The sequence below is a fragment of the Perca flavescens genome, chromosome 6 (assembly GCF_004354835.1).
Source record: "Perca flavescens isolate YP-PL-M2 chromosome 6, PFLA_1.0, whole genome shotgun sequence".
Classification (NCBI taxonomy): Eukaryota; Metazoa; Chordata; class Actinopteri; order Perciformes; family Percidae; genus Perca; species Perca flavescens.
Window position 1 is genome coordinate 3987453 of NC_041336.1, and position 22500 is coordinate 4009952.

General features: G+C 43.1%; 1 protein-coding gene across 2 annotated transcripts in view; it reads left to right on the forward strand.

Moving 5' to 3' along the window:
* slc4a7 (solute carrier family 4 member 7) overlaps positions 1 to 22500 on the forward strand; it is a 97205-nt gene that overhangs the window by 26987 nt on the left and 47718 nt on the right. For both annotated transcript variants that reach the window (XM_028579768.1, XM_028579767.1), the window contains exons 2-7: positions 3380 to 3461; positions 4939 to 5079; positions 9803 to 9941; positions 13086 to 13246; positions 14397 to 14585; positions 20183 to 20289. In XM_028579768.1, the coding sequence (XP_028435569.1) occupies positions 3380 to 3461; positions 4939 to 5079; positions 9803 to 9941; positions 13086 to 13246; positions 14397 to 14585; positions 20183 to 20289 (819 nt within the window). The remainder of the gene's footprint in view (positions 1 to 3379; positions 3462 to 4938; positions 5080 to 9802; positions 9942 to 13085; positions 13247 to 14396; positions 14586 to 20182; positions 20290 to 22500) is intronic.

The window sequence follows — 22500 nt, forward strand, 5'->3', positions numbered from 1 at the left end:
TATTTTCATCATGACAGTTTTTAATTGCTCTTTAATGTTTAATGTAAAGCACTTTGAATTGCCTTGTTGCTGAAAGCTGCTGTAGAAGTAAAGCTGCCTTGCCTTACAGCCTCAGCCTGTCGGTCAGTCACCAGGGCATAGAAACCACCGTTGTGCCCGGCTACTCGTCTCCGAGGAAGCGTAACGTCAACAGCAACTTGACCGCTTTCGGCTCGCCATTAATATCCTATCGCAGCAAACGCTGTCTGAGTGAAGTTACTAAAAACTGTAACCACACTGGAAACCATTTTATCGGCATCGCCGTGACTCACCGAGACTTCAACAAAACTGCAGAGCCGACGTAGTTTGCATCGTCTGCAGGAATCACTTTCCCTATTCTAAAACTGACAACTGGCTCCTTCCTATCTTCAGATGGAGTAGAAAACCTTTCTTATCTAACGACACACACACACACACACACACACACACACACACACACACACACACACACACACACACACACACACACACACACACACACACACACACACACACAGTCACACACACACACACAGTCATACACACACACAACCGCTGCTGTCACGAGGGCTTAGGGCGCTGGGAACGGGGTCAAGGTCAGGAAGAGAGGAACGTGTCTCCAAACGTTCCTCTCTTCCTCTGGAGACCCTCAATCTGGAAACTGATCGTCAGATTCCTCCAGGGCCCAACTTTATTTTTAGATTGCCTATTTATTTATTTATTTTGTTTAACTGAATGTGTCTTCTGGGCTTTTCCTTCTCCAGTCAATATCTCCTTTTGTTTTATCGTCCTTTTTTTATTTTGGGAATTGTTGGCTACGGAGGTCCCGGGACATGCCTGCATGTATTAAAAAAAAAAAAAAAAAAAAGGTCAGGAAAAAAAGAGCCAATAACGTTAAATAGCGTGAAAAACTTTCAGAAAATATGAAAAAAAAAAAAAAAAACAACCTTCAAATGCGACAAAACTCTGAAAGAAGCAACAAAAAATTCAAAAACAATAAACCCCCTACAGCAGGGATGTCAAACTCATTTTCCCAGAGGGCCGCACTGGAAAAGGAGAATCGCCCCGAGGGGCCAGACATGGAGAGTTTAGTGATGTGCTTTTGTTACTGCAGGTCACTTTTTTTGTAATATTTTTGTAGCTTTTTTTCCTCATTTTTGTTTTCGTTACAACTTTTTTGTGGCTTTCTCTGGCTTGTCACCTTTTTGTAAATTTGTTGCTTTTTCTGACATTTTTGTACACTTTTTGTCACATTTTTGTTGACATGAACCCCTACAAAAGTCATCAAAAGAGTCCCTTTAGCCATCATTTTTTTTAAACAACAACAAACAACAAAGTTTCACAGCCTGAATATTAAAACTCTCTCTCTGCTTCTTCTGGGGGAATGAGTCTGAGTCTCAGAGTCGACAAATCTGCCAAATTCTTCTTTGAATAGTCACGTAATTGCAGTTTAAAAAAACACTTTCCTGTGTTTTTGGTTTGGCGCACAAAAAAAAGGAGAGCCAAAATGTATTGTGAACCCAAATTATATATACGGGCCGGATCTAAAGCTGCAAGGGGCCGGATTTGGCACACGGGCCTTGAGTTTGACACATGTGCCCTACAGAAAAGCAGTGAAAGTTAAACGTACGGCATACTGGCCGCATCCAAGGTGGCGCGCGAGCAGTAGGGGTGGGAATCACCAGAGGCCTCACGATACGATATCATCACGGTAATTATGTCACGATACGATATCATCATGGTAATTATGTCACAATACGATATCATCACGGTAATTATGTCACGATACGATACGATATCATCATGGTAATTATGTCACGATACGATGTCATCATGGTAATTATGTCACGATACGATATCATCACGGTAATTATGTCACGATACGATATCACGGTAATTATGTCACGATACGATATCATCACGGTAATTATGTCACACGGGAATTATGTCACGATACGATATCATCACGGTAATTATGTCACGATACGATATTGAGATAACTATGTCACGATAAGATATCATCACGATAATTATGTGACTATACGATATCAAGATAATTATGTCACGATACGATATCATCACGATAACTATGTCACGATACGATATCGAGATAATTATGTCACGATACGATATCATCACGTAATTATGTCACGATACGATATCATCGCGGTAATTATGTCACGATACGATATCATCTCGTAATTATGTCACGATACGATATCACGGTAATTATGTCACGATACGATATCATCACGATAACTATGTCACGATAATTATGTCACAATACGATATTATTGCGTTTTTTAAACATATTGTAATATACTGCAATTATTACCTTTTTTTTCCAACTTTAACTTTTTTCATGTCTCTGTTTGTTCATCTCACTTCAATGTTATTGCTGCAAAATGGGGAATCGTAAAATCCTTTTTTTAGTGTTGCCTTTTTATGTTTTTTTAACTCGACAAGCTGTTTGGTGTGTTTTTAGCAGAATACTGAAAGCAGCAGAACTGAGAACACGCTAATGTTCATTAAGTTTTTAAGTATGTTGTAGGGCTGCTCGATTATGGGGGAAAAAAACATAATATTTATTTCGGTCAATATTGAAATCACGCTAATTCAACACGATTACTCGTTGATTTCTGTAAAGATGTTGCAATGGTTGAACTTGGTGGAAAAAGTTAAATAAATCAACAGTAAAGCCTTAATACTTTTCCTATTTAATCTTAATTTTTCCATTCGGAACACAAGAGAAAATAAGAGTTTACTTGCAAAACGTAATGAGCTAAATAATTGTTTTTTTCGATTATTCTGTTTTTGTGACTGTGTACTGTGTCTGTGTTTACTGTGTCTGTACTGTGTGTGTGTGTGTGTGTGTGTGTCTGTGTGTGTGAGTGATAGAGAGACTGTGTGTGTGAGAGAGACTCTGAGTGTGAGGAATAGAGAGTGTGTGTGTGTGTGTGTGTGTGTGAGTGTGTGATAGAGAGACTGTGTGTGTGTGTGAGAGAGAGACTGTGTGTGTGAGTAATAGAGAGCCTGTGTGTGTGTGTGTGTGTGTGTGTGTGTGTGTGTGTGTGTGTGTGTGTGTGTGTGTGTGTGTGTGTGTACCGTAATCCCTCTCCTCATTGTGACATGTATTTGATTAGCTGAGTCTCTGTGTGTGTCCAGCTGCTGCAGGACTTCCTGTTTACATCAGTGTGATGATGAGTGAGTGCGTTGAGGCTGTGGGCGGAGTCAGGCCGTAGCAGCAGCTGGTCAGCGGAGGACCAATCAGCTGTTGAATTGTATTAAATTCGGGATAGGACAGGACCGAGATGACTCAGATTAACACACGTGTGTGTGTCTCTCTCTTTGTGTGCTGCAGGGTCATGATGAGGAGGCCGTGCTGGACCAGGGGAAGACCAGCTCCACCCTCAGCACCAACTTTGAGAAGGAAGAACTGGAGAGTGGGTCTCACACACACACACACACACACACACACACACACACACACACACACACACACACACACACACACACAGTCTCTAACACACACACACAGTCTCTCTCACACACACACACACACACACACACACACACACACACAGTCTCTCTCACACACACACACACACACACAGTCTCTCTATCACACACAGCAACACACACAGCAACGCACAGAGACAGACACACACACACACACACACACACACACACACACACACACACACACACACACACACACACACACACAGAGACAGACACACACAGACAGACAGACACACACACACACACACAAACACACACAGACAGACACACACACACACACACACACACAAAGACACACTCAGACTCTGTCACACACACTCACACACTCGGACTCTGTCTCACACACACATGTCTGTATTACTATCTTTGTGGGGACTTGTCATTGACATAATGCATTCCCTAGCCCCTTACCCTAACCTTAACCATCACAACTAAATGTCTATCCTTAACCCTCACCCTAACCTTAACCATCACAACTAAATGCCTAACCTTAACCCTTACCCTAACCTTAACAATCACAACTAAATGCCTAACCTTAACCCTTACCCTCACCCTAACCATAACCTAATTCTATCCCTAATCCTAAAACCAAGTCTTAACCCTCAAACAGCCCTTTAAACTCGTGGGGACCAGCATTTTGGTCCCCACGAGGCTGTGCAGACCCCACAAGTATACTGTAGTCCCCGGTTTTTGGACCCCACGAATATAGTAAAACGGGTACACACACACACACACACACACACACACACACACACACAGTCTCTATATCACACACACACAAACACACACACATACACACACATACAGTCTCTCTATCACACACACACACACACACACACAGCAACGCATGCACGCACGCACGCACGCACACACACACACACACACACACAACGCACACACAGCAACGCACACACACACACACACACACACACACACACACACACACACACACACACACACACACACACACAGAGAGAGCGACACACACACACACAGAGACACAGACACAGAGAGAGAGACACACACACACACACACAGCCCCCACACACACACACACACACACACACACACACACACACACACACACACACACACACACACAGAGAGAGAAACACTGTAGCTTACTGTCTGTTTACAGTCAAACACAAAGTAGCCCAGATGATGTTTTCACATATACAGAAGTTTGATAGTTTGTAAGGTAAACGATGTATTATGCTACAACAATAATGGGCTCATTTACACACAGTTTAACAACAACACTAAATGCTGAGGGAACATTACTATGTTTTTTCATGTTGGTTTGGAGCAGTATGCCTATGCACCCCCACTAATCGAGCGTGTGTGTGTGTGTGTGTGTGTGTGTGTGTGTGTGTGTGTGTGTGTGTGTGTGTGTCCCAGGTCACCGAGCGGTGTACATCGGCGTTCACGTTCCTCTGGGCCGAGAGAGTCGGCGGCGCCACCGTCACCGTGGACACCGTCACCACCGGAGACGGCGAGACCGGGAAGACCGGGAGGACGGACGGGAGTCACCCTCAAACGGTCCGTCCAGAACACACAGAGACAGACAGACACACACACACACACACACACACACACACACACACACACACACAGACAGAGACAGACACGTACACACACATATAGACACTCATACACGCAGAGATAGACAAAAATGCTTTTCATTGTTATTCATTCCCATGAATCATTAACCAAAGTGGAACACACAGAAACATGAATGACTCAGAAGGTAGAAGGTAAACAGTAACTGTGTTTGGATCAGCTGTGCTGCTGACTCTGCAGCCATCTTAATAAAATAGCTACACAACCACGTACACAAAGGAGCTAAATCTGTTGATATTTTTTCAGCAGATATCCTAGTTACAACTTGACTGGCTATTGGGGTTGTGCATTGTGTCATTTGTGCACTATGTAGGCTATTGGGGTTGTGCGTTGTGTCATTTGTGCACTATGTAGGCTATTGGGGTTGTGCATTGTTTATTTGTGCACTACATAGGCTATTGGGGTTGTGCGTTGTGTCATTTGTGCACTATGTAGGCTATTGGGGTTGTGCGTTGTGTCATTTGTGCACTATGTAGGCTATTGGGGTTGTGCATTGTTTATTTGTGCACTACATAGGCTATTGGGGTTGTGCGTTGTGTCATTTGTGCACTATGTAGGCTATTGGGGTTGTGCATTGTCATTTGTGCACTATGTAGGCTATTGGGGTTGTGCATTGTTTATTTGTGCACTATGTAGGCTATTGGGGTTGTGCATTGTTTATTTGTGCACTATGTAGGCTATTGGGGTTGTGCATTGTTTATTTGTGCACTATGTAGGCTATTGGGGTTGTGCATTGTCATTTGTGCACTATGTAGGCTATTGGGGTTGTGCATTGTTTATTTGTGCACTACGTAGGCTATTGGGGTTGTGCATTGTGTCATTTGTGCACTATGTAGGCTATTGGGGTTGTGCATTGTTTATTTGTGCACTACATAGGCTATTGGGATTGTGCGTTGTGTCATTTGTGCACTACATAGGCTATCGGGGTCGTGCATTGTTTATTTGTGCACTACGTAGGCTATTGGGGTTGTGCATTGTGTCATTTGTGCACTACGTAGGCTATTGGGGTTGTGCATTGTGTCATTTGTGCACTACGTAGGCTATTGGGGTTGTGCATTGTGTCATTTGTGCACTACGTAGGCTATTGGGGTTGTGCATTATGTCATTTGTGCACTACGTAGGCTATTGGGGTTGTGCCATTTGTGCACTACGTAGCATATTGGGGTTGTGCATTGTGTCATTTGTGCACTACGTAGCATATTGGGGTTGTGCATTGTTTATTTGTGCACTACGTAGGCTATTGGGGTTGTGCATTGTGTCATTTGTGCACTACGTAGCATATTGGGGTTGTGCATTGTTTATTTGTGCACTACGTAGGCTATTGGGGTTGTGCATTGTGTCATTTGTGCACTACGTAGGCTATTGGGGTTGTGCATTGTTTATTTGTGCACTACGTAGGCTATTGGGGTTGTGCATTGTGTCATTTGTGCACTACGTAGGCTATTGGGGTTGTGCATTGTGTCATTTGTGCACCACGAGGCTATTGGGGTTGTGCATTGTGTCATTTGTGCACTACGTAGGCTATTGGGGTTGTGCATTATGTCATTTGTGCACTACGTAGGCTATTGGGGTTGTGCCATTTGTGCACTACGTAGCATATTGGGGTTGTGCATTGTGTCATTTGTGCACTACGTAGCATATTGGGGTTGTGCATTGTTTATTTGTGCACTACGTAGGCTATTGGGGTTGTGCATTGTGTCATTTGTGCACTACGTAGCATATTGGGGTTGTGCATTGTTTATTTGTGCACTACGTAGGCTATTGGGGTTGTGCATTGTGTCATTTGTGCACTACGTAGGCTATTGGGGTTGTGCATTGTTTATTTGTGCACTACGTAGGCTATTGGGGTTGTGCATTGTGTCATTTGTGCACTACGTAGGCTATTGGGGTTGTGCATTGTGTCATTTGTGCACTACGTAGCATATTGGGGTTGTGCATTGTTTATTTGTGCACTACGTAGGCTATTGGGGTTGTGCATTGTGTCATTTGTGCACTACGTAGGCTATTGGGGTTGTGCATTGTGTCATTTGTGCACTACATAGGCTATTGGGGTTGTGCATTGTTTATTTGTGCACTACGTAGGCTATTGGGGTTGTGCATTGTGTCATTTTGTGCACTACGTAGGCTATTGGGGTTGTGCATTGTTTATTTGTGCACTACGTAGGCTATTGGGGTTGTGCATTGTGTCATTTGTGCACTACGTAGGCTATTGGGGTTGTGCATTGTTTATTTGTGCACTACGTAGGCTATTGGGGTTGTGCATTGTTTATTTGTGCACTACGTAGCATATTGGGGTTGTGCATTGTTTATTTGTGCACTACGTAGGCTATTGGGGTTGTGCATTGTTTATTTGTGCACTACGTAGGCTATTGGGGTTGTGCATTGTTTATTTGTGCACTACGTAGCATATTGGGGTTGTATATTGTTTATTTGTGCACTACGTAGGCTATTGGGGTTGTGCATTGTGTCATTTGTGCACTACGTAGGCTATTGGGGTTGTGCATTGTTTATTTGTGCACTACGTAGCATATTGGGGTTGTGCATTGTGTCATTTGTGCACTACGTAGGCTATTGGGGTTGTGCATTGTTTATTTGTGCACTACGTAGCATATTGGGGTTGGGCTATACGTTAGTTGTGTAACGTCATTGTGTAAGGGCTGTGCTACACTTCTTGCGGGAAATGCAGCCGACAGGGTTGCTCAATTTAAAAACTGCCACTGAAAGAAGGAGTTGATGTGCTTACTATGTACGTAGGGCTGGGCGATATATCGATATTATATCGATATCGTGATATGAGACTAGATATCGTCTTAGATTTTGGATATCGTAATATCGTGATATGACACAAGTGTCTTTTCCTGGTTGTAAAGGCTGCATTACAGTAAAGTGATGTACTTTTCTGACCTTACCAGACTGTTTTAGCTGTTCTGTTATTTGCCTTTTCCCCACTTAGTCATTATGTCCATATTACTGATGATTATTCATCTAAAATCTAAGTGTGAAGATATTTTGTTAGAGCACCAATTGTCAACCCTAGAATATCGCCGCAATATCGATATCGAGCTATTTGGTCAAGAATATATCGTGATATCTGATTTTCTCCATATCGCCCAGCCCTAAATATAGGTACCTGTCTAATGTACACTCACGTAAAGGATTATTAGGGACACACTCTGAACCACACCCCTAAATGCATTGAAGCAGCTGCCATGCGATTGGTTGATTAGATAATTGCATTAACGAGAAATCTTACAGGTGTTCCTAATAATCCTGTAGGTGAGTGTATATGAGAGCATGTCTTGTGTTGCATGAGATTACATGTTGAGAGATGCTTATTTTCTGTATTTTGTGTTGTCTTTGTAAAGTTGCGGAAAGGTACAAAAAAGTATATCTTATCAGTGGTTTCTCAAACTTAAAGGTCCTATGACATGCTGTTATTTGGATGCTTTTATATAGGCCTCAGTGGTCCCCTAATACTGTATCTGAAGTCTCTTTTATATAGACCTTAGTGGTCCCCTAATACTGTATCTGAAGTCTCTTTTATATAGGCCTCAGTGGTCCCCTAATACTGTATCTGAAGTCTCTTTTATATAGACCTTAGTGGTCCCCTAATACTGTATCTGAAGTCTCTTTTATATAGACCTTAGTGGTCCTCTAATACTGTATCTGAAGTCTCTTTTATATAGACCTTAGTGGTCCTCTAATACTGTATCTGAAGTCTCTTTTATATAGACCTTAGTGGTCCCCTAATACTGTATCTGAAGTCTCTTTTATATAGACCTTAGTGGTCCCCTAATACTGTATCTGAAGTCTCTTTTATATAGACCTTAGTGGTCCCCTAATACTGTATCTGAAGTCTCTTTTTATATAGACCTTAGTGGTCCCCTAATACTGTATCTGAAGTCTCTTTTATATAGACCTTAGTGGTCCTCTAATACTGTATCTGAAGTCTCTTTTATATAGACCTTAGTGGTCCCCTAATACTGTATCTGAAGTCTCTTTTATATAGACCTTAGTGGTCCCCTAATACTGTATCTGAAGTCTCTTTTATATAGACCTTAGTGGTCCCCTAATACTGTATCTGAAGTCTCTTTTATATAGACCTTAGTGGTCCTCTAATACTGTATCTGAAGTCTCTTTTATATAGACCTTAGTGGTCCCCTAATACTGTATCTGAAGTCTCTTTTTTTATATAGACCTTAGTGGTCCCCTAATACTGTATCTGAAGTCTCTTTTATATAGACCTTAGTGGTCCTCTAATACTGTATCTGAAGTCTCTTTTATATAGACCTTAGTGGTCCCCTAATACTGTATCTGAAGTCTCTTTTATATAGACCTCAGTGGTCCCCTAATAATGTATCTAAAGTCTCTTTTATATAGTCCTTAGTGGTCCCTTAATACTGTATCTGAAGTCTCTTTTTATATAGACCTTAGTGGTCCTCTAATACTGTATCAGAGCAGGATACCCAGGGCTCGGTTTACACCTATCACCATTTCTAGCCACTGGGGGACCATAGGCAGGCTGGGGGAACTCATATTAATGTTAAAAAAACCTCATAAAGTGACATTTTCATGCCATGGGACCTTTTTTTAATGAGCTGAAGTGATGAGCCTGTAGGTGCTGCTGTTGTTGTGTCTGCAGACACTCCTTCCCAGAGAGTCCAGTTCATCCTCGGGACGGAGGACGCCGACGAGGAGCACATCCCCCACGACCTGTTCACCGAGCTGGACGAGATCGCCTTCAGAGACGGAGACTTCCAGGAGTGGAAGGAGATGGCGAGGTGAGAAAAGAAAAAACACTCTCTGCTCTTTATTTACATTCACTCTCACTGTTTTATTCCTGCAACGTTTGCTATTCTTTAAAGGGTAACTAACTACCCTTTTTTTTTTTGCAACCTGGACTCTATTTCCCTATGTTTCTGTGACTAAGTGACTAATGGGAACAACAATCTTTGACATTGGTCCAGTATTAAATTAATAGGGCGATTGTGCAGCTTGTATTTGCCTTCACTAAAGTGCTGTTTTTGCCGCTGACAGACTCAGATTAATATTCTAAGTGTCTGACAGCATTGTGGAAAGGATTTGTAAGGAGGTTGCCCTGTTTTTGTTAAAGAGTAAGATCCTTTTCTTTTACCATAAACACATCCGCGATATCGCGTTTGCTAAACCCACCAGACTCCATGTAAATAAACAGTCATTTAAGCATCATAAAACACACTTCATTCAAAGTCGACAGAAACTAAATAAAACTATGAAAAAGCAGTGTTGTGTCGTTTTCCATCTTTTCCAACCATCACAACTCTAGTTTTGGTTGAAATAAACACATAGTTTACCGATTTACACGTGAGAATATGCTGGCTCTATACACGCTAAAAGTACAGATTTTTTTAAATGGAGTCTGGTGGGTTTAACGCAATCAACTTCAGAGCTGTTTCTGGTTAAACTGGAAGGTCTCAAAGAAGGATAAACCATCTGTCTATCACCACCTAAACCCACCTCAAAACCAACGCTGATTGGTCGGTCGTTTGGCGAGCGGCTCCAAATGTTCTCCATCTCAAGATGCCAGACTGATCTGCGAGTGGAAAACTGGAGCTCGCGAGATCAGGACGATCACCAGGCTAGCGTTTTCCCCATAACTTTTGTAATTTTACTTATGTTTAAAAATATTGAAATCGCATATTGTCAATATTGTGCCCACTGCTGACTAGGGCTGCTCCCTCTTAGTCGGTGGTTTTGGTCTTGGTCAACTTAGATCTCTTTAGTCCATTAGTCATGTTTGATGCTTTTCTTCATGCTGAATGACTTATTTCCAAGAAACGTACGAGCACATCTCTGGTAAACACGAGAATTAAAGTGGTGCTTTTAGCACGACTCTTTGTGGAGAAACTCAGATTTACAGATCTGTCGATTAAATCAACTAATCGATTAGTCGGTACGGTTGAATGAGTGTTAGTCGACTAAGAATGTCTGCAATTGAGCACAGCCCTACTGCTGCTATACCCTCCACAGTGAAGGAAAACCCTGAGATACTTGAACTCCTTCTCTCTGGGTTGGGGCTGCACAGCCTACGTGCAGACTGCACAGAGGATTACTGTTGTTTAGTTTACGAGTCCTTCAGGGCTCTGACACGAGGTGCAAGAATGCGGTTTGTATAAATCAGTTTGTGTCTAAATGAAGGCACAAGGAAACAATCTTATGTTACAAATCACAGCTTGCAAGTTGCATATTTTGTGTAACTGGTACCGTGTTGACCCCAAACATTCCACTTCTGAATATATCTGTAAAATCTGATGCTGACCTTAAAGGAACACGCAGAGTTATTGGGAATTTATCTTATTCACCGTAACCCCCAGAGTAAGACAAGTCCATACATACCCTTCTCATCTCCGTGCGTGCTGTAACGCTGTCTCACGGCTCCAGCATTAGCTTAGCCTAGCACAGATCCTGCAGGTAACTGGTTCCAGCTAGCCTACTGCTCCAAATTGTGACAAAAGTGACAAAATAACGCCAACATGTTCCTATTTACATGTTGTGATTTGTAGAGTCACAGCGTGTACAAAAAACAACGTAACATGAGACACAGACATCTTCTAACAGTAAACAAACGGGGAACTATATTCTCACGCTGTGACTCTATAAATCACAACATGTAAATAGGAACATGTTGGCGTTATTTTATCACTTATTCGGAGCAGTAGGATTACTGGAACCAGTTACCTGCAGGATCTGTGCTGGCCTGATGCTGCTGGAGCTCGTCATGACAGTTGACATCTGTGCTATGACATGTTTAATCAGTCCCTCCAGAGAAACGCTTTTTTTCCAAATAGCCGCATAAATTGCTGATTTCCGCGCAAAATATGCAGGGCTTGCATGATTTCATAATTCATGCATTTTCGTTGCAAAAAAGTCCCGTAATATATCTTAGCAAAAAGTTGAATAATGTTAATTATAATGTAATTTTTTTCTCTTTTTCATCGAACCGCAGTTTTTGCAAGTTCCCATAAATAATTCAATTAATTCATAAAACTGCATAAATATCCCGCATATTCCATCGCATTTTTTTAGAAAACGTGCCGCATAATTCTTATTCTTATTATTCTTTATTTTATAAAGGACAACACACATTAATCAACATTTCTGTAAATGTGCCAGTGTTAGCCAGCCGGCTAATTTTCAACTGTAGTCCTTTTGCCCAGATGATTTTTAGACCATAATCAAGGATTTTGGCCCGCAACAATCACACAAAAAACTCCACATTTTTCTGGAAGGACTGTTTACAGCACCTTTGCTCTGCTGTGCTACAAGTTAAATCTTGTGTGTTTTGTCCAACTTGTTTTTGAAGAAATATTAAAACTTTTTTCTACAAATATTAAAACCTTTTTTTTATAAATATGACAACTTTTTTGAATAAATATTAACTTTTTTTTTTAACAAATATTGCAACTTTTTTTGTATAAATATTACAACTTTTTTTGTATAAATATTACAACTTTTTTTGTATAAATATTACAACTTTTTTGAATAAATATTACAACTTTTTTGAATAAATAACTTTTTTTTGAACAAATATTGCAACTTTTTTCTACAAATATTTAAAAAATAATTTGAACAAATATTACAACTTTTTTTTGAACAAATATTACAACTTTTTTGTGCAAATATTACAACTTTTTTTCCACACATATTACAACTTTTTTTTGAACAAATATTACAACTTTTTTCTACACATATTACAACTTTTTTTTTTTTTTTGAACAAATATTACAACTTGTAATCCTATTTGGCCAGATGATTTTTAGACCATAATCAAGGATTTTTGCCCGAAACAATCACAAAAAAATTGCATTTTTCTGGAAGGACTGATTACAGCACCTGTGCCATGCTGTGCCACAAGTTAAATCTGTGTTTTGTGCGTTTGTCTCCAGATGGCTGAAGTTCGAGGAGGACGTAGAAGACGGTGGCGAGCGTTGGAGTAAACCGTACGTGGCCACGCTGTCTCTCCACAGTCTGTTCGAGCTGCGGTCCTGCATCCTGAACGGCACCGTGCTGCTCGACATGAGGGCCAACACCATCGAGGAGATCGCAGGTCAGCACGCTCGCCATGCTTCTATCCCGATTCAATTAACCGCTGGTTTCTCCGTATATATATATATCTCCCTGGTGCAGCTGTGTTTAGGGCGTGTCCAAATCCACTTTTGTTAGTTTGACAACGCAAAAAAGTGTCTGTGTGCCGGGCGCCTGGTCCTAAAGGGTTGTATTTGGTGTCTTCATTAATCAGAGGTGTGTTTTGGGTGTCAACATGTAATCAACCAATCAGAGATCAGCTCCCATTCATCAACCAATCAGAGATCATCTCCCATTCCCTTTAAAAGCCAGGCGCGTTTGGACCTTGGAGCATTGCTGTTATGATGGAGGATTTGCACCCTAATATATTTATTTGTAATCGTGTGTGTGTGTGTGTGTGTGTGAGACAAGCATAGTGTGTGCACGAGCCTAGCAGCATTGTACTAATGCTCTGTTAAAATAACAATGAAATGCTGCGTTATTGACTTTAAACCAGGTTTTTGGTCAATGGTGCGATCACATCTCGCTGCCTCAAGATAGAAATACTCCCAGAATGCACCTGAACACCCCTCCCTGTAAGACCGGCACGCCCAGAATGCACCTGAACACACCTCCCTGTAAGACCAGCACGCCCAGAATTCACCTAAACACACCTCCCTGTAAGACCAGCACGCCCCAGAATGCACCTGAACACACCTCCCTGTAAGACCAGCACGCCCAGAATGCACCTGAACACACCTCCCTGTAAGACCAGCACGCCCCAGAATGCACCTGAACACACCTCCCTGTAAGACCAGCACGCCCAGAATGCACCTGAACACACCTCCCTGTAAGACCAGCACGCCCCAGAATGCACCTGAACACACCTCCCTGTAAGACCAGCACGCCCCAGAATGCACCTGAACACACCTCCCTGTAAGACCAGCACTCCCAGAATGCACCTGAACACACCTCCCTGTAAGACCAGCATGGGTGCAGGTGCATTTGCTATTTAAACGACGTAAGCGCTGGACGGGAAACTGACAACTGCGCTGGTCTTAAACTAGCAAAGACACTCGTGTCGGGCTTGGCGCTGCGCTGTGTGCGAGATAGGGCCCTCTGTGCGTAACTTGTACAATCATACCGATCGCCTTGTTGTGCCCTAACCTCCTGCTGTCCCTCGCTCCGAGCAGACATGGTGATCGACAGCATGCTGGCGTCGGGCCAGCTGGAGGAGGGCGTCCGAGAGAAGGTGAAGGAGGCCATGCTGAGGCGCCACCACCATCAGAGCGAGAAGAAGCTGAGCAACCGAATCCCGCTGGTGCGATCCTTCGCCGACATCGGCAAGAAACACTCCGACTCCTATTTGCTGGACCGCAACGGTGAGACCACGCTCCTCTCTTCTCATTCTGAAATCCACCTTTTTCTTTTTTTTAAACCTGCATCTGCAACATCTCTCTGTTGAAGGTCCCATGACATGGTGCTCTTTGGATGCTTTTATATAGACCTTAGTGGTCCCCTAATACTGTATCTGAAGTCTCTTTTATATAGACCTTAGTGGTCCCCTAATACTGTATCTGAAGTCTCTTTTATATAGACCTTAGTGGTCCCCTAATACTGTATCTGAAGTCTCTTTTATATAGACCTTAGTGGTCCCCTAATACTGTATCTGAAGTCTCTTTTATATAGACCTTAGTGGTCCCCTAATACTGTATCTGAAGTCTCTTTTATATAGACCTTAGTGGTCCCCTAATACTGTATCTGAAGTCTCTTTTATATAGACCTTAGTGGTCCCCTAATACTGTATCTGAAGTCTCTTTTATATAGACCTTAGTGGTCCCCTAATACTGTATCTGAAGTCTCTTTTATATAGACCTTAGTGGTCCCCTAATACTGTATCTGAAGTCTCTTTTATATAGACCTTAGTGGGCCCCTAATACTGTATCTGAAGTCTCTTTTATATAGACCTTAGTGGGCCCCTAATACTGTATCTGAAGTCTCTTTTATATAGACCTTAGTGGTCCCCTAATACTGTATCTGAAGTCTCTTTTATATAGACCTTAGTGGTCCCCTAATACTGTAGGAGAAGTCAACTAAATTATCTCCTAAGTCCTTTTCCTAACAACCTTTCCTTAACCCTGATGGTAAACATCCACGAGGCCAAAGAAGGGTGTGGAGGACTTATGAAGAGACTAACGAGATGCGAGGGGAATCTGGCTGCCCTCAGGCCTCCTGCACACTGACTGCCTGGTGTGTCCGGTTTTTATTTTGGTTCCCATGGTAACAGATTAGAGCTTGCACACCGGCGCCTATTTTTCACACGACACGCAAGCGTGTTGGAAGCGTTTCCCGGCAAAAGATGTGTGTATGTCATTTTGACACTAATACATATTAATAAATGACATGTTGATGTTTGAAAGTCTCGAGGTTGTGACATGAATGCAGATATATGAATGTAATTTAAAAAAAAATTATAGTAAATAGATATTGATTTTCAAATATTGCACCTGTCAATACAGAAGGAAATATTCTGGAGCCTATTTTGCCGCCAATACTGCCGACGTGTGTGTGTGTGTGTGTGTGTGTGTGTGTGTGTGTGTGTGTGTGTGTGTGTGTGTGTGTGTGTGTGTGTGTGTGTGTGTGTGTGTGTGTGTGTGTGTGTGTGTGTGTGTGTGTGTGTGTGTGTGTGTGTGTGTGTTCAGCTGCACTGTGTGTTTGTGTTTCAGCTGCACTGTGTGTTTGTGTTTCAGCTGCACTGTGTGTTTGTGTTTCAGCTGCACTGTGTGTGTGTGTGTGTGTGTTTCAGCTGCACTGTGTGTGTGTGTGTTTGTGTGTGTGCAGCTGTGATGAGTTGTTGTACAGGATATAATGAACATAATAGATAATTAGTGTCCGGAGACCTGTTGTTGTGTGTTTCCTGTCGCTCAGCAGTAACATGACTAGATCTGCTGAGTCAGCGAGCTAATAACCAGCTGATAGTGTGTGACGGGTCAGCGTTTTAATATCCGGAGCATAACTCCTGGGAGTGGGGGAGGGAGGGAGTGAGTGAGGGAGTGAGGGAGGGAGTGGGTGAGTGGGTGAGGGAGGGAGGGAGTGGGTGAGGGAGTGGGTGAGTGAGTGAGTGGGTGAGGGAGGGAGGGAGTGGGTGAGGGAGTGGGTAAGGGAGGGAGGGGGGTGGTGGTGAGTGGGTGAGGGAGGGAGGGGAGTGGGTGAGGGAGTGGGTGAGTGAGTGAGTGGGTGAGGGAGGGAGGGAGTGGGTGAGGGAGTGGGTAAGGGAGGGAGTGGGTGAGTGAGTGAGTGGGTGAGGGAGGGAGGGAGTGGGTGAGGGGGGGTGAGTGGGTGAGTGGGTGAGGGAGGGAGGGAGTGGGTGAGGGAGTGGGTAAGGGAGGGAGTGGGTGAGTGAGTGAGTGGGTGAGGGAGGGAGGGAGTGGGTGAGGGAGGGAGTGGGTGAGTGAGTGAGTGGGTGAGGGAGGAGGGGGTGGGGAGGGGGAGTGGGTGAGGGAGGGAGGGAGTGGGTGAGGGAGGGAGTGGGTGAGTGAGTGAGTGGGTGAGGGAGGGAGGGAGTGGGTGAGGGAGTGGGGGACTGGGTGAGGGAGGGAGTGGGTGAGGGAGGGAGGGAGTGGGTGAGAGGAATGTATTAATTCTGCCGAGGTCATCTGGACCCCTCAAAGTCTGGGCCTGGACCCCTCAAAGTCCTGGCCTGGACCCCTCAAAGTCCTGGCCTGGACCCCTCAAAGTCCTGGCCTGGACCCCTCAAAGTCTGGGCCTGGACCCCTTGAAGTCTGGGCCTGGACCCCTCAAAGTCTCAGCCTGGACCCCTCAAAGTCTGGGCCTGGACCCCTCAAAGTCTCTGCCTGGAGCCCTCAAAGTCTGGGCCTGGACCCCTCAAAGTCTCTGCCTGGAGTGTGTGTGTGTGTGTGTGTGTGTGTGTGTGTGTGTGTGTGTGTGTGTGTGTGTGTGTGTGTGTGTGTTTTCCTTTTACATTTAAAGTAGGACAGGCTGATATGGAGAAAATCACAATATTTCTTTACTAAACACCGTATCGGTCCGAATAGAAGACTACCCCCCCTCCTTATTCTAAGACTAATTTGAGTATTTAAAATCCTTTTTGCATTCATGTTACATTTTAGGACATAAAGTGAAACCACTGAAGACTTAGACCTCGTGTGTCAAACTCGAGGCCCGCGGGCCAAATCCGGCCCCTTGCAGATTTAGATCCGGCCCTGTATATCAATTTTGGTTCACAATACATTTTGGCCCTCCTATAATAAGGAAAGAGTTATTATTTTATTTTTATTTTTTAAACTGCAATTACGTGACATTCAAAGCAGAATATGGCAGATGTAGAGACCCTGAGACTCAGAAAATTCCCCCAGTAGGGACTCTTTTTGATGACTTCTGTAGGGCTTCGTGTCAACAAAAATGCGACAAAGTGTACAAAAATGTCATTGAAAAAGCCACGAATTTACAGAAAGGTGACTAATGTCTGAGAAAGCCACAAAAATGAGGAAGACGGGTATCAAAAAATGTTTAAAGAAGTGACACGCAGCCACTAAAGCGCGTCAAACTCTTATGTGTCCGGCCCCTTGGTGTGATTTTTATTTGTTTCCCGTGTGGCCCTCTGGGAAATTGAGTTTGAAACTCCTGACTTAGACGGTACTTCACTGTCCCGTCCCTTCGCCGACACATCATCTTCATCGTCTGCTGCCTCCCTCGTTACTCAGTTACTGCTCATGGGCTGAAGCCGACAGACTCGAACACTTTAAAGTCCCAAATCAGCAGGAAGTGGTCAGTGATGCAGAGAGACATGCTGACAGAATGGGAATCAGAATAAAGGGTTTATTGCCACAGGGACTTTACGGTACGCGGTGCATACGTGAACGGACCGATTAAACATTAATAATAGTCAACATGTCTAAAGCTAACGTTATCAGTCTGCTTGTGTACCAAAACCCTTCCGAAACCTGCGTGTTCGTCTACCAGGAATACGGGAGCCCTTCGTAAAACTGTCAGCCCAACTGCTGAAACATATTCGTCAATTAATTCAACAGAAAATGAGTTTGATGCTGAACATCAGCAGGTTAGTAGAAGTGGTGCTCAGCAGAGAAAGCTGGAGACACACACACACACACACACACACACACACACACACACACACACACACACACACACACACACAGACACACACACACACACACACACACACACACACACACACACACACACACACACACACACACACACACACACACACACACACACACACACACACACACACACACACAGACACACACAGACACACACACACACACACACAGATACACACACAGACACACACACACACACACAGATACACACACAGACACACACAGATACACACACAGACACACACACACACAGACACACACACACACACACACACACACACACACACACACACACAGATACAGAGAGAGACACACACACACACACACACACACACACACACACACACACACACAGATACACAGAGACAGACACAGAGACAGACACACACACACACACACACACACACACAGAGACAGACAGACACACACACACACACACACACACACAGATACACAGAGACAAACACACACACACAGATACACAGAGACAGACACACACACTCGGACTGTGTCACACACACTCACACACTCTGTCTCACACACACACACACACACACACACACACACACACACACACACACACACACACTCAGACTATCTCACACACACATTAACACACACAGACTCTCTATCACGCACACACACACACACTATCTCTCACACACACACAATCACACACTCTGTCACACACACACACACACACACACTCACAGACTATCTGTCACACACACACACACACACACACACACACACACACTCACAGACTATCTGTCTCACACACACACACACACACTCACAGACTATCTGTCACACACACACACACACACACACACACACACACACACACACACACACACACACACACACACTCACAGACTATCTGTCACACACACACACACACACACACACACACACACACACACTCACAGACTATCTCTCTCACACACACACAGACTATCTCTCACACACACACTCACAGACACACACAAACAGAGACACACACACACACACACACACACACACATACAGAGACACACACACATACAGAAACACACACACATACAGAGACACACACACACATACAGAAACACACACACATACAGAGACACACACACACTCACAGACACACACAAACACATTTGGCGCATACGTATAAAAACCTTTTGAACATTAATAACAAGTTAACAATTCTAAACTCTTCTGAAACCTCTTCGGTCCTCACAATGATTTAGCCAATTCTAGCTAGATGTTTACATACTGTATGCTTCAGGGATCTGGTTACGGTTAGTGTGGGACTCCCACAGCTCTGGTCTGGGTCTTGAATCGGCCTGGACCCCTCAAAGTCTGAGCCTGGGCCCCCTTGAAGTCTGGGCCTGGACCCCTTGAAGTCTGGGCCTGGACCCCTTGAAGTCTGGTCCTGGACCCCTTAAAGTCTCTGCCTGGACCCCTCAAAGTCTGGGCCTGGACCCCTCAAAGTCCGGGCCTGGACCCCTCTAAGTCTGAGCCTGGACCCCTTGAAGTCTGGGCCTGGACCCCTTGAAGTCTGGGCCTGGACCCCTTAAATTCTCTGCCTGGACCCCTCAAAGTTTGGGCCTGGACCCCTTGAAGTCTGGGCCTGGACCCCTTGAAGTCTGGGCCTGGACCCCTTAAAGTCTCTGCCTGGACCCCTCAAAGTCTGGGCCTGGACCCCTCAAAGTCTGGGCCTGGACCCCTCAAAGTCTCGGTCCGGATACCCTCTGGTCTTGGTGCTGACCATGTCTCGGTTGAGGTTGTGCATCATGGTGGTGGTTCCCTGTCCTCTGTGTAAATACGTGATCTCTAAATCTCTGCAGGTCTGCTGGCGTCCCCCCAGTCGGCTCCGGGAAACCTCGACAGCAAGACCAGCGAGAGCCGCATCAACGGAGGCAGCCGGGAGAACAGCACGGTGGACTTCAGCAGGGTAAAGACGCCCCTCTTCTTCGTGACCGGTTTCCTCGGGGTCTTAAACATTTAAAAATCTAAATTTTAGGCCTTTTTAAAAAGTCTTAAAGTCAAAGCAAGGCAGCTTCATGTACAGTACAGGCCAAAAGTTTGGACACACCTTCTCCTTCAATGTGTTTCTTTATTTTCATGACTATTTACATTGTAGATTCTCACTGAAGGCATCAAAACTATGAATGAACACATATGGAATTATGTACTTAACAAAAAAGTGTGAAATAACTGAAAACATGTCTTATATTTTAGATTCTTCAAAGTAGCCACCCTTTGCTTTTTTTATTAATAAGGGAAATAATTCCACTAATGAACCCTGACAAAGCACACCTGTGAAGGTAAAACCATTTCAGGTGACTACCTCATGAAGCTCATTGAGAGAACACCAAGGGTTTGCAGAGTTATCAAAAAAAGCAAAGGGTGGCTACTTTGAAGAATCTAAAATATAAGACAATGTTTTCAGTTATTTCACACTTTTTGTTAAGTACATAATTCCATATGTGTTCATTCATAGTTTTGATGCCTTCAGTGAGAATCTACAATGTAAATAGTCATGAAAATAAAAAGGAAACACATTGAATGAGAAGGTGTGTCCAAACTTTTGGGCTGTACTGTACATAGCACATTTCAGCAACAGGGAAATTCAAAGTGCTTTACATAAAATGTGAAAGAGCAGTTAAATAAAACAATTTAAACAATTTAAAAACATTTAAAGACAAGAATAAAATGTACAGTTTAACAATTTAAAGAACCAAGAGATAAAATATGCGAATAAAGAGCAGTTCTCGGTCTAAATCGGGGACAGTTCACACTAGGGCTGCCACCTCTTAGTCGATTAGTCGACTAATCGGTCGTTTTGGTCTTAGTCGACTAAGATTTCTTTAGTCCGTTAGTCATTCTTTATGCTTATTCATGCTTAATTACTCATTTCCAAGAAACTTCTGAGCACATTTATGGTAAACACAAGATTTAAAGTGGTGCTTTTGCAGGATTAATTGTGGAGAAACTCAGTTTTACAGATGGTTAATTAACTACATTTATATTGTGCTTTTCTAGTCTTAACCACCTCTCAAAGCTCACAGCTCTGTCAATTAAATCAACTAATCGATTAGTCGACAAAATTGTAAATTGGTGTTAGTCGACTAAGAATTTCATTAGTCGAGGACAGCCCTAGTTCACAGTCAGTCTCTTGATAAGTTCACTGAAATATCTGACGAGTTCACAGATGTTGTCTTTCTTATTGATCTAGTTCACGGACTAAATCAGTCAAGAATAACATTTACAGTGCAGTATAATAATTAAAAAAAAACTGATAGAAACATGAAAAAGCAGTTACAAATCAATTAAAATCAAGTAAAACGGTTAAACATATAAATGCAGATAATATGGGTTATTTAAAGAAAGGCAAGATCAAAAAGAGAGGTCTTCAGCCTGGATTTAAAAACTAGGGCCGTGCTCAATTGAATAAATTCTAAGTTGACTAACACTCGTTCAATCGTATCGACTGATCGATTAGTTGTTTAAAATTGTTTCTCCACAAAGAGTCATGCTAAAAGGATGCATATATTTAATAAGATAATTGCCTCCTTTGCATATTCAAACACAACATTTCAGAAAACGTGTAATACAAGAAATAACTGCCTTTTAATGAAAGTAATCAAAGTACAGTACAGGCCAAAAGTTTGGACACACCTTCTCATTCAGTGTTTATTTTCATGACTATTTACATTGTAGATTCTCACTGAAGGCATCAAAACTATGAATGAACACATATGGAATTATGTACTTAACACACACGGACTCTCTCTCTCACACACACACACACACACACACACACACACACACACACACACACACACTCTCTCTCTCTCTCTCACACACACACATTTTAACCATTTATTTATGTCCCCATAAAGAAAAATAGAACAGGGACACAAATATCAATCGTATATATTGTATCGTGAGCAGAATATCGTGATATATATCGTATCGTGAGCTGAATATCGTGATATATATATCGTATCGTGAGCTGAATATCGTGATATATATCGTATCGTGAGCGGAATATCGTGTATCGTGAGATTAGTGTATCGCTACAGCCCTAAGGTGGAGCGTTCAACGCAGCAGGCTGTGAGGAAGTGGACATGGATCTGGTGAGCAGAACAAGTTGTTGTTT